We start from the raw sequence: 13,744 nt of genomic DNA, 5'->3' as shown, positions 1-13,744 counted from the left end.
ATGACAATTTCACTTCATTTGGCTTCGAAACTCTGAGATTGGGGTTTTGAATACAATCTTTGTATCTTAAACTGGATAACAACAAAGCATTGACAGTCATAAATAGTTAAATAACCTACTCCAGTTTTTCCTCTTGGAATGTTAAACAAATCCAAGTCGGTTCAGGTAGCCCGCCTATTCAAACATCCACTTTAAGCTTCACCACCACTGGTGCAACTAAATGCTGACAGATTTTGATGAATCTACAGTCGTGTGCAAGTTACACAAAGCTGTTTTTCCAGTTCTGAGTAAGTAGCCTAAAACTCTAGGAATAGTTTATTAGGTTCACAGTATGTACAAAAACTAAGGAAGAAAAATATTATGTGATGGAAAGGGGTATAAAAAACATTATATATGAGGTGTGGAAAGTTTCCATATCGGTAAAGTAAACTACTGTAAGTGGAAGTGCAGCTGTTGTGACTGTACACGGCACAGACCCCCTGTCCTGGATTACATCCTGACTCTGAGTGGAGCTCTCAACCACATCGCTGTAACTCAGCCTTGTTGCACACACAGACACACACGCATGTACGTCGGGCATGCATGCGTAGAACGATGTCGCATGAGCTATTCTGCTTCATTACCTGAGTGAATGAAAGAGCATGGAGGAAGAAGATGAATAATGTGAGAACGGAGTGGACACCTCTGTGGTTTTCCTCCACCGACTCCCTGATTAACAGGAATGTCTTGGCTTCAAATGAAGAGGAAAAACTTGAAGGAAGACATTGAAAGAAAAAAAAACTGTAAATCAGAGTAAAATAGTGAGGAGGTGCAGGAGGTAGAAAAGAGATTTATTGTTTTGTATCCAAGGTTTGACATCTTTGAAACCTGGCTTTCAAATATGTATCTAACATTTTAAATCAATCTTAAAAATCTAATCCTAGAGAACTATTACGTATGCCTAAGTTAGTATTTTATCTTACTAAAACTTTAAAAAATGTGTAGCTCTTATCTCTGAGGCTTATGAAAAGTAAAAGATACATTTTATGCCCCTCCTAAAAATTTAAATTCCAGTGCAGTTAAGGTCTTTTTTCCTCCTGAGATATTTGCATCTGCTTTTTGGCTTATAGCACATTGTTTAAATATGTGTCAGAGCTCATCCTTTAGTTGACAATATGCTGGGATAGATTTTACTGCACACCTGCTAGAGCTTTAGATGTAGAAACTTCTTAACCACAAACTGTCCTCTGCTTCCCCCAAAGTCCTTCATTGTAGTGACCTGAATCTATGTAGAGCCGTTAGGTTTGATGGGTGATTCACTTAGCCTGGAAATCAATTTCTGACATAAAAATCACATTTAAGGATTTATTTAAAATCAACTATACCCCCAGGCTGTCACTTTTAGGGATTTGAATTTGGAAAGTGCTATTTCTGACATATAAACCAAATTTCCAAAACACCAGTCTCACTCTCATATGTCCAGATGTCACCCACAAGACAAAATATTGTCTCACTGTAAAGTAGACTTGTGCTGGAGTAAATTTTAAGCTGGGAATCGCAGATTTAAAAGTAATGAGTGCAATTTTCTTATCCTAGTTTTTCTTTTTGGGTCAAATGTGTACCAAAAAATAACCGCACCTATTATTTTTGGTGATGCAACCCAAAAGCGTTAAGCCTGCTTAGTGGCCTGAACTCCAAGCAGCATATAGAAATCCTTTTTCAAGCCTCTTCTTGTCAGATGTGTTTACAAGGCCAGGCGGCAGTAATTGGTCTTTTTTTGTTGCATGTTGACATGATGCATTTTAAGGTGCACAACTCGTCTTAGAGAGGCAGGTCGCAGCATTCCTGATGTCCTTTACATCCAGAACATTCTAATGTGAAATTGACAAACGATTCTGACAATAAACCAAGTCATTGAAATGATGGTAAAACTTGACTGAAATACAAAATAATGTGGGAAAGCATAATGCTTTTGGAAAGATAGCGCTCCTTGAATGAGTGAAATTATGGAAACTTTAGAAAAGACAAATGAGGCATCACTTTTGATGGCTTTTGCCACCTGCAGAATAAATATATCCAGCTGTCTGCCATGATTCCAGTATTATTACCCTTTACTCTAAGCATAATGCAAGCCAGTTGTCTGGAAGATTAATGAAAATGTAGCAGTGCATGACAAAGGCTTTGGCCGCTCCCATCAGAAATCCAGATCTGCAATATGAGCAAACCTAGAACTCCAATAGCTTGCGTAAATGTTCACTTTTGGACCATTTTCAGCCTTCCTGATTATTTTAGTGATACAGTATCTTTGCCAAATTCTTTGTTCATTAGATTTCCTATCCCTACAGTGGCATAAGCTGGAGCTTCTACAAAGCCATAATAGTGGTCATGAACTTTTATCCAGTTTTGCAATGAAATAAAACTCGTAATGAGGGTTCTTTGAGTTGAATTTAAGACCATAATTAGGCTACAGTTTGTTTGGAAAACACTTACAGTGTGGTGTAAAATGGTGGGAATTTGTAATTGGAGTAGAACATGGTAATCTCTTCCATCTGTTGGTTTTTCTTTGACATGTCCATTTCTTTCTCACTTGCAGCATGCTTTAGGTTAGCCAGTAAAACCTGAACAACATAAACACTTTTACCCTCTTCTTGCTCATCGTCTGTTTCTCACCCTTCTTCCCGTCTGTCCAGTGCCCAAGTAAAATCACCAACCAGCCCGGCAAAGAGTTTGGCAGCACAAAGGACTTCCCTGACTCTGTTCTGCAGTTCGCCCGCAGCCACCCTCTGATGTGGCGCCCGGTGCTCCCGGCACTTCGCCAGCCTGTGCTGGTGAAGGCCAACATTCCTTACAAGCTGAAACAAATTGTGGTTGACAGAGTGGAGGCAGAGGATGGGCAGTATGATGTCATGTTTATTGGTACAGGTAGGCTCAAAATGCAGAATGTAGGTTCTGCATTTTTAAAAAGCAATTTCTGCTTTTTCAAAATGCAGACTTGCATATGGTTATTTATTGCACGTTTGGTTTTCAGACATCAGATTTTACTTGTTTAGTTGAGTTATGCTGTGAATCTGTTTAATTTTAAAATACTTACTTGTACAAGTAGCACACAGGATCAGACATCATTATCATCGCACTACAGATTCTTAAGATACATTTGGATTTTTTTTTTCTAAGATCTGATGTATTGGCATGATTTTTAGCATTAGAATTTAAGTGTGGTGATCTCAGACTTCAGTGTGAACAGTCAACTGGCCTGAATAAACTAAAGAACGAAAGTTACGAAGAAAGAGATGCAATGTGCTGCGTTTATGGAAGTAACTACTGATGTTACACTGTCAACATGTGCAAATCAATTCAAAAGTTTCTAAGTGAAATTATTACTAGCTCAACAAGTGTAACTTAATGGGCAAAACTGTTTCCATGTTCGATATGTGTCAGATATGAAAGTGAACCTAATCTGCTTTGAAAAAATCTGATATTGGCCATATATGGGGAAAAACTGCTCTGTCGCCTGCAGTATGAACATTAATATATTTCTGTTTTTATTGAAGATGTTGGAACGGTTTTGAAGGTAATTTCCCTACATGGTGGAAACAGTCTGGAGGCAGAGGAGGTCACACTGGAGGAGCTACAGGTCTTTAAAGTAAGTTTTACTTCTACAACTATACAAATGATTCTACGTTTAGATAGTATGCACCTTACTTTGCTTTGTATTAAAAAAATATCCAGATTTCCAAAGGTTAATGTTAAGTTATAATGTCATGTATGCTGTAGGAAATGTGAGCACAAATAGGGGATGGAACCAGCCGTTCATGAAATGTTTCAAAAGCTTACAACATAGTTTTTTTGTTTCCACCAAATTTAATTGCAAATCAATATATTTTTTTCAGATACCAATCCCAATCACTTCACTGGATATATCTGTGAAAAGGGTGCGTTGATACACTAATCTCTTACCTCTGTCACCTTCCAGAAACTGTTCTCATATTGTGTTTCCCCTCATTCTTTTTCTCTCGCCTCCACACAGCAAGCCTTGTATGTGGGCTCTGCAGCAGGCGTGGCGCAGGTGAAGCTGCATCGCTGTGAGACGTATGGGAAAGCCTGTGCTGAGTGCTGCCTTGCCAGAGATCCTTACTGTGCATGGGATGGATCCTCCTGTGCACGATTCGTTCCAAACAGCAAACGTCGCTTCCGCAGGCAAGACGTCAAACATGGAAACGCGGTGCTGCAGTGTGTGGATCAGAACGTTAGCGGTAAGTGTGCATTCCTCCTCTTTGTGGATTTTAATGAAAATGGTTTTGTTATTGGACCTGGATACAGTTCAAACCAAAAATTATTTATTTATGAGAAATCATCAAATCTAGAGAAACTCATCCATGCGTTCATCTCCAGTTGCATTGATTATTGCAACAGCGTCTTCACAGGTCTGTCCAACAAATCAATCAAACAGCTGCAGCTGATCCAGAATGCTGCTGCTCGAGTTCTCACTAAAACCAGGAAGATAGAGCACATAACACCAGTTTTAAAGTCCCTACACTGGCTCCCTGTAGCTCAAAGAATAGACTTTAAAATACTGTTGTTAGTTTATAAATCACTGAACGGCTTAGCACCACAATACATTAAAGATCTGCTGTTGTTGTATCAACCTTCCAGACCTCTCAGGTCTTCTGGTTCTGGTCTGCTCTGTATCCCCAGAACCAGAACCAAACGAGGAGAAGCAGCTTTCAGCATCTATGCACCACAAATTTGGAACAAACTTCCAGAAAACTGTAAAACAGCTGAAACACTGACTTCTTTTAAATCTCGACTAAAAACCCACCTGTTTAGAATTGTATTTGAAATGTAATCAATTACAAATTTATTGATGGAACTTGACTTAATGATTGATTCTATGTTGCATTGTGTTTCTGTGTTTGTAATGATGTAAAGCACTTTGAAATGCCTTGCTGCTGAAATGTGCTATACAAATAAAATGTGATTGATTGATTGATTATAAGTAATCTTTTAAAAGCCCATTGTGTTTCTCCTGGTTTTAATCAAAGCAAAAATTGTAAAATAGCCCAACGACACTCCCAAATTGAATCTGTCAGAGAATCTATGGAGAGAGATACAGAATTGCATGACTGCAGGCACTCGTACAATATCAGTGGAAACATTTACAAAGCTGGCTAACAAATGTAAGAAGAGTTTGACAGCTGTAAAGCCATTAAATATATTTCTTATGATTATTGAGACGGCTTTAAATGTTTGTATTTTTTTTCTTGAATACTAGATAAGTACCAGAAACAAAATTCCTGTTTTAATAATATAATTTAAAATCTCCTCAGGTTAGGAATAGTTTTGGATGAAATAGTCAAAATGTGTCTCATCTTAGTAATTGTTTTTAAAATGAAACAAGCTAAATTGAAAATGGTAGGTAGTTTTATGCTAATTGTAATGTGGGTATTTAAACACTTGTTTATACAAAGATAGTTCTCTCTCATAACCCCGGTCGATCGGGTTCGCACTCGTATCTATGGAAAGTTAAGCTAAGCTCCAGAACGGCAGGCGAAAGAGAGAAAAACCAGTCTGGACTTCTGCTCATAGCGAGAATCCACGTGTTGCTTAGGTAGTTCTAAACAGACTCGTATCTCTTCGGTGTTCCTTTGCCACAAGTCTAAACTGTTTACTTGCTCATAAAAAGAAGACCACAGACTGTTTTATGTAGTCCACATTTCTCAGGATAAACTTGGAAGCCTTTGAGAATGTGTTATTTAACTTGTGTAAACAGAAATTTGAGGGAAAACCACTCGTACTTAAGTGGAGTATTCCAACCTTTGACCTCATTCCATGACCGCGCTCCGATTAATGTAGTACTGATATGAAAGGTTGCAGAGAAGATGCTGCATCAATCTTCCTGTCCTCTGGAAAGCAAATTAAACTTCAAAAGGAATTTCTATCCATATACGTAAATGTTAGACTCCTGTGTGACTGTAATGTCTGCATCCACCCATATCTTTCACTGCACCCCTCTACACCTGAAAACACACTAGATTACACCCTCAAAATTGAGTGACATTTAGAGTATTGCTGACAGCATTCAGTCATGTCATGTTTATTGGCACGTTTTCATGATAAATCAGACAGTGTTAAATCAGACAACTACTAATTAAAGGCATCTTTAAAGATGTGGTGTTTTTGCCTTTATTTAAAGAAATAAAGCACACAATAAAGCATACCAGCTGCACAGTGGCACAGTTGGTAGCACTGTTGCCTTGCAGCAAGAAGGTCCTGGGTTCGATTCCCGGCCGGGGTCTTTCTGCATGGAGTTTGCATGTTCTCCCTGTGCATGCGTGGGTTCTCTCCGGGTACTCCGGCTTCCTCCCACAGTCCAAAAACATGACTGTCAGGTCAATTGGTTTCTCTAAATTCTCCCTAGGTGTGAGTGTGTGTGTGCATGGTTGTTTGTCCTGTATGTCTCTGTGTTGCCCTGCGACAGACTGGCGACCTGTCCAGGGTGTACCCCGCCTCTCGCCCGGAACGTAGCTGGAGATAGACACCAGCATCCCTCCCGACCCCATTAGGGACAAGGGTGAACAGAAAATGGATGGATTTAAAGAAACTCAGTGTTTCAGCAGTTTGTTGCAGATTCGAAACAAACTGCATAGAAGCTGGTTGTTCTGGTTTTGTGGTGCAAATCAGACACAAGAAGACCTGATACCACAACTACAGATCTTGAATGTATTTTGGTGCATCAAACTGCTGGTGTTCCCTGCTTCTTTGTTTAAAAAAAATCAAGGTGTAAGTATTTCAGCAAAGATTTGTAGCTGAAAAGGTGGAGAGAAACAACTTACAGTTAGAGATTGAACCAAGTCAAACATGTTACTTCATGTAACAACTGACGATTATTGAAAGTTGACAGGATAAAAGAGGCAGAAGCACTGATTCCACTTGTTAAATCCTTCCACAGCCAAAAAACAATAAAAATGGATTCAAGTGAAATGTTTATAATTTTAATAAGAGGGTTCAAAACAGATGGAAAGACATGATGGTGATTTAAGAATTAGCAGAAAGAGACATGTCTGTATTTGTTCACACACCTGAGTGTCTGGTGGTGGAGCGATGAAAGACGCCTCTTTCTAAGCCTTTCAGTGAACCTTAGTGGACAAGTTGTCTTGCTGAAGACTTTTGTTAAAGTGTGAAAGGAGAGATTTTATAGAGGCTTTGTGTGAATTCATCCCTTTCCAAATTCCTGCAGCCGCTTCATTACCATTTTGTCCCTTTGTTGACTTAAATTTGATGCTTACAAAATAAAATCACTTCATATACATGTACTTAAATCACAGTATAATTCTTTCAGGTAAGTATTTTTAAAAATTGGTCACAAAATAATTTAATTTAGTCAGAGATTAAATGCTTAAAATTTTTTGTATAGCCCCCGATTTCATTTTTATACTTCAACATTTTTAAATATTGAATATTTTCCCATATTTCTTTATGTTTATAGTCCAAATAATGGGCTTTTTTTCTGAAACACCAGCATATTTGCATGACATAAGCCTAACCAATTTCAAGAATAATATGTTTTTTCATTGAAATTTAGTTCTCAATCATAAGTGATTTTATTGTCATGCTTCTTCTGACAGTCTAAGTTTTCTCTAACTCTATATTTTTTTTCTTTTTTGAGAAGACTTGGACGTGACTGAGGACAAAGTTGTGTATGGGACGGAGAAAAACAGCACCTTCCTAGAGTGTGTCCCTCGCTCGCCGCAAGCTTCCGTCACCTGGCTTGTCCAACGTGATGACCGCAAGGAAGAGGTGCGACGCTTTGCATAAACAAGCCGGTCAAAATCACACGTTAGAGGTGTCAAAATGAAATGCACGTGCGATGGTGGTGAAGAGAAAAAGTGTTAGAGCGTGGTGAAACCTTTGTGTGGTTTGAACAACTGCCTGTAAAAGTGAGATTAGTAATGTGGCTGGCACATTTGACAGCCATTTGACATGTGGTTCAAATTAAGCAGTTATATTTCAAAGAGAAATGCTCAATTGCCTCGTCGCTTGGATAAACAGTGAATTCTCCTCTGCCCTCCACAGCCACATGCTGCCGACGGATCAAGTGTCACTTAAATGTCTTTACTGGCCACTGTGACTTAAACACAAAACTGTAAAGTCCTCCAAAGCTGTATTTAGAAAATGATGTTGCTGGGTGGAAGCACACCCACAGAAACCTTTCGTTCGTTTGAGGTTCTGCTCCTCTGAGCTCAAGTGAATGTCTCGCACAGCCATTCAAGTATTAAGGCATTACTACCCCTCTCCAGTTCCCTGCAAATAAACATTTAGCTGCCACTAGCTGACAAGACTGCATGTTTTAGTTGGCAACAGGTTACTGCTAGAGAAACAGAAGGGTAGAATGAGAAGATGTGGGAGACGGGAAGCGTGAATTATATAGGGGCAGCAGGGAGTGTTTCACTTGTTATCTGAAAAACATAAAAGGGACAATAGGAGAAAACAAACATGGAAAAAAAATCTCTGGAGATCTTGTTGTTACAAGTTGTTCTGCGGAAAGAGAAGCAGCCGACGTTCTTGTTTTTGTTCTCATTCAATGTAAGATGAAACATTTTCTCAGCTTGCATTAATAGGAAGTGTTGGGCTTTGCCTGCAATCTTCAATGTTTTACTTTAAACCAACACTTTTCAAAGAATTGTATAGGCCAGACAGGAGGCAGAGCAAACATGTGTTTTGGCTCTTTGTTAAAATTAAATCAAGGTTCAAATTCAAATTTAACATACATTAGGCAGAATATATTGTTCATATGATGATTAACATGCACAAACAATTATTTTCTCTCTGTCCCATTTAGGTGAAGCTGGATGATCGTGTGATGTCAACAGATCAGGGTTTGCTGTTTCGTCATCTCTTCCGTCAGGACGAAGGTGTGTACATCTGCCGCTCCCGAGAGCACAGCTTCAGCCAAACCCTGGCCCGCATCTCCCTCCAGGTCCTCCAGGCGGACACGGTGGATGAGCTCATTGCCCGTGACATTGCGGGCATCTCTGACGGGTTCAAAGATCGGTCTCCAGGGAACCACAGGCCCTGGATGCCTTGCAGCACGGGGCCTTACAGCAGGGGTCAAATCGGCCAGTCGCGCACGTGGTTCAAGGACATCATGCAGCTCATCGGGCCGTCTAACCTGCCTCACGTTGAGGAGTACTGCGAGAGGATGTGGTGCAACGACAAGCTCCGGAGGAAGCACAAGAGCATGTTGGAGAAATACCGCCAAGCTCAGGAGAGTGCCAGGAAGGCGCGCAGTAAAGGCTCCGGAGAACGCAACCGGACGCCACGAGATCTCAGAGGACGGCCAGAGTAACACCGGAGAGAATGAACAATTTGAAATCAAAGAGAAAAAAAAAGATCTTTTTGGTTCGGGTCAGGATGGTTTTGGGAGCCAATTAAAAGCCTGACCTAATCAACCGGCGTATGAGAATCTGGTGGATTAGTCTGTTTTTGCCATAAAATAAATGGAATGTTTTCATTTTAAAACAAAGAAAAAAGATGAATTCATTCATTCGAGTGTTTGACAGTGAAGCACACGGTAACAAGAGACCTTTATACTGAACTATATATTACAGTATATTCCTAGAATGTTTTTTCAAGTGAGAGTCGTCAAGAATTTCTTCACTCGCATCATTCTGTTTTTATGTTACAGTGACAAATTTTGTCACAACCCTCTACGCCAAGAAAACTGCAAACTTGAGATTTCTAAGATATGTGCATGTCGGTGTGATTTTGCTTAGCGTGGACCTTGTTTCATGTTTGGTATTTATCCTTAGTGACTCTTATGACTTATTGTTTTGCTGATATCAAGCTTTTCGTTGTAATTTGGAAGAACATCTGAAATTCTCCTGCACACACTCTTACATTAGCATATCTCCTCTAAACGTTTAATCCTTGAGTGAATTTTGTTCTGTTATATATGTAATGCTTGATATTCTATACTCTTCACAAACTCAGATTATCTGAAATTTCACTCAGCTACAACACTGAATGCATAACTTCAAGTATCTAAAGATGACATTTTCTGAGACGACTGTTGATGGTTCAACGGATCAAAGACGCATGCTTTCATTCTTACTGCCGTGGGCTGAACTTTTCTTTAAACACAAGATAAAGATCAAAAAACCCAACTTGCCGACACAGAGATGGAAACTTCTCTGTGGCAACTGTTTGGTTACAGACTGTAGGAGACACAGGAAGACCAAAAAGTGTGTGAACGTTGTGGATGTGCGGCCAAAAACGGATCCCACCGAGCAAACCGTGGCATCCGGCATGGAGATGTTCTGCATATCTTTTGGTTCCTTTGGAAGCGATCGTCAGCTTTGGACCTGGCTTTGCTGGCCTACAGTGATATGGATCCAGTTTGGGGCAGATAGAAGGGGGTTGAAGCCCAAGTCGTTCTTTTGGTTTTTAAATGACTTCGTGACCAGCTCATTGTCCAGTTGCATGGAGCTCTTGGAACACAGTTGTTGCCAGTCGGCTCCAGTGTTTAGATGGACGTTACATTGTGTTTTGCTGCTTTATTGCATTACACATGGGGCAGTGTTATTTATAAATCACTAAGGGTTTTGGCATAAGATCATAAGATCATTTCGCATGCATAGGAACCCCTTTTCATCACAATGAAATTGTTTGGGGTTTTTTTTCTCTAATTGCATTTTTGAAAAATCTGTTTTCACAATTTTTGCTTTTTTTGCCATTTTATGCAGTGATAGTTTAATCTTGTCCATCATGAGGTAATATTTTAAGGGACTTTTTCCTTAGAACGATGGTTTCTTAGGTCAGGTCATTTGTTTTCCACCTTTCTGTTGAGGTCCTCAGAGACGTGACAAGAAACCATAACTCTCAAGGTTTTTGTGCTTTTTATTTTGTAAATACTATTTTAAAATGTTACTTTTAGAACAATTCTTTATGTATTTACTGTTGTGTAATTTTTTTTTTTAAATATGATTTTTGACTGGAATTAGCTCGGATCCACCACTATAAAGTAAGCATATGTTAAAAGTGGAGTAGCAGGGATGGAAAATGAAAATAAAAAAATATCTTTGATATGATAAAAATACATACATGAAAAGGAGATTATGACTTAAAAATGCATTAAAGAATAAAAATGCTCAATCCTTTAAAATTACTTAGATATGATGTTTTTAAAAACAACACTTTATTATACATTAATACATGAATAACATTAATTACAAGTATGTATGTTTCATATTAAAACCATGATTCAGAAAACTGTTTGACTCGAGTGCAAAACCCTGGAGAACTCCATGGCATGAAGATAACAAACATCACATTACTGTAAATATAAAGAAGATGCTGTACTAATTGTGTTACTTTTATTATTAGAAAAAAAGGTAATACTGATTAGCTTTGTGGCTTCACTGAGTGAATGGTTTTTCAAGGTGAAACAGAAAAAAATGCTAGGTAACAGAGGAAAGTGTTAAAATGGTTTCTTTAAAAAGGTACTGAAAGCATCTAATGCAACTCTTTTTGAAACTTCTAAAATTCGTACATTTTTATATTCTGAATTACCTACAAATTATTCCTTTGTATTGACACTTTGTATTCTGATATGTAGAGCACAACAAAGCACATAAAATACCTTTAGGCTTGTTCTAAATATCGATCAGTGTGTTCCTAAACTACAAAGAAAAAAGAAAAATTTAAATTAAATATTGAATAAGTTTAGTTTATGTATTTGTTGGATTTTTTGTTTCTTTTAGCCGAGATTTATTGCCATCTAATAACCTAATACCTGCTCAATTTGTAACCATTAAAATAATGTCTGAACATGTTTAAACTGAATTATCTATTTTAAAACAGAACTTGACTAAATCAACACTTAGCTCTGATAGTCAAGTCATGCAGTCGTTGACATGAACAAATCTAGTTGTCTTTATTTAACAGTGATTTTTTTTACAGTTCAATAAGCAGTTTTATTTTTGATGTTTTACTTTTAAGCTTGTGTTCTTTTCCAGAGTTAGAAGTTCATAGAAAGTCTGTATTTAAAACTGAATGCAGAGTTTTAATAAAGAAAAGAAAAACTCGTCTTAAAATGAACTTTGTGAACAACTTTGTAAGCTGGTCAACGGGTGGAAAAGGAAAATTAAATATGTATTTATGTTTTATTTAAGTCTGTTTCTACCATGCATGCTACAAACTTGTATACTGTTTAAAACAATTAAAGGTTGATTGTTTTTAAATCAAAAGCTGACCCTGTATTTGTTTATGATTTCATGAGAAATCATAAACATCCTCCTGGTGTTGAGTTTTAATGAGAACAAAACCACACAAAGACACAACTTGTCTTCTAACTCTAGTTAGAAGACAAGTTACAAGACAAGTCTTAATTCAGTTAAGAAGAACTGAATTAAGAAGATGTACGCCTGCATTAGGCTAAGTATTAAGAGTCAGTTGACTGAAAACCTAAAGATTAAAGAAAATGAACCCTCCATTTTTCTGATGTTATCTGCATGCAGAGTTGTAGTATCATCTTTAGGTTACTGCAAAGGTAACGTAACACTGAAGTGGGTTGACACATGTTGGTTATTACCATGCACGCATATTTCAGTACAAGGATTCGAGTCATAGTTATGCCAGATCTCACGTGTGCAGCTTCAAAAGACTTTCAAACAGACATGTGTGCAAGTGATTGGAGAGATATGACCCCAGTGCTGACCCATGACGTTACCCAGTCACCGAGTCTGCCCATACGAGTGATTGAAGGCTAATTGGGCTGTAACATCTGTTGAAAACAGAGCCGACAATGGCAGCTTGTCACTTCAGCAAACACCATCATATATACTGTATATATATATATATATATATATATATATATATATATATATATATATATATATATATATATAAAACTACAATTCACATCTTGCCAATGGCTTCAAACACAGAATGTGAGCTTCTAAAAATCTCAGACTTGACTCATTTTTACCTCACACTGTCTGCTCTTCTTCAATAGTTCAAAAATCAACATAATTACATAATTACAGAGTGTAGTAATGGGAAGCTAAAAGATGCTAATGAAAATGTCTGAAAGGTTTTATTAGGACAGTAAAATTTTATTTCTGGTTAATTAGACTCACTATAATCAATGTTGGATGTGTGTTCAAGACAAAAGTTGCTTTAAAAATTGTCTACTGGTGTGGATGCCTATGCAACCATGTTACAGGATGTTTTATTTTGTGTTTTATTAACATTTTTTAAAGGTGGAAAAAGTTCTGAAGTAAATTATCATGGTTTCATTTTTTCCATTATTGCCAAGCCTTTATATTGACTTTAAGAGTCAATATAAATGGATTTCATAGATATAAAAAATGAATTTGTAAGCACAAATGTGTCATCACAAGATGGTTACTCATAAGTTTTACATAGGTGTTGTCTTTCCAGCATTTATTCTTCAAAAAGTAAGACAGCTCATCATATGCAGGGCAAAGCAGTCACAAAGTGTCTGCAGAGTAATTGGAACGAAGTCTCCGTGGAAAAATCCTTGCTAACCATAATGTATCTCCAAAGGCCCAGAAACAAACCGATTTGACCAACCCAGATGGTACAGCAAAATGCATCAGTTCTAGGCTCTGAGGTGTTGAAATCCAAAGGTGTGAAGAAAAACGGCTTCACGGTCGGAGGGATTAGTTCAGCAGGGAATCTCTAGAATCCACCCTGAAAAGTTATGGATTTAAAACTTTCCTTTGTAGTTTCTTATCTGTCCATG

At 37.9% G+C, this 13,744-nt stretch overlaps 1 protein-coding gene across 1 annotated transcript in view; it reads left to right on the top strand.

Annotated features, from left to right (window-relative positions):
- Positions 1–12,218, top strand: part of sema3g (semaphorin 3G) — a 64,482-nt gene extending 52,264 nt beyond the window's left edge. The window contains exons 11-16 of the mRNA XM_014469164.2: positions 2,670–2,901; positions 3,531–3,622; positions 3,870–3,911; positions 4,007–4,232; positions 7,649–7,776; positions 8,819–12,218. Of these exons, the coding sequence (XP_014324650.1) occupies positions 2,670–2,901; positions 3,531–3,622; positions 3,870–3,911; positions 4,007–4,232; positions 7,649–7,776; positions 8,819–9,325 (1,227 nt within the window). The 3' untranslated portion in view covers positions 9,326–12,218. The remainder of the gene's footprint in view (positions 1–2,669; positions 2,902–3,530; positions 3,623–3,869; positions 3,912–4,006; positions 4,233–7,648; positions 7,777–8,818) is intronic.
- The last annotated feature ends 1,526 nt before the right edge of the window (positions 12,219–13,744 follow it).

This window comes from Xiphophorus maculatus, chromosome 1 (genome assembly GCF_002775205.1).
Source record: "Xiphophorus maculatus strain JP 163 A chromosome 1, X_maculatus-5.0-male, whole genome shotgun sequence".
Taxonomy (NCBI): Eukaryota; Metazoa; Chordata; class Actinopteri; order Cyprinodontiformes; family Poeciliidae; genus Xiphophorus; species Xiphophorus maculatus.
The sequence above is the reverse complement of the archived record's forward strand: the minus strand, read 5'-3'. Positions and strand labels throughout refer to the sequence as shown.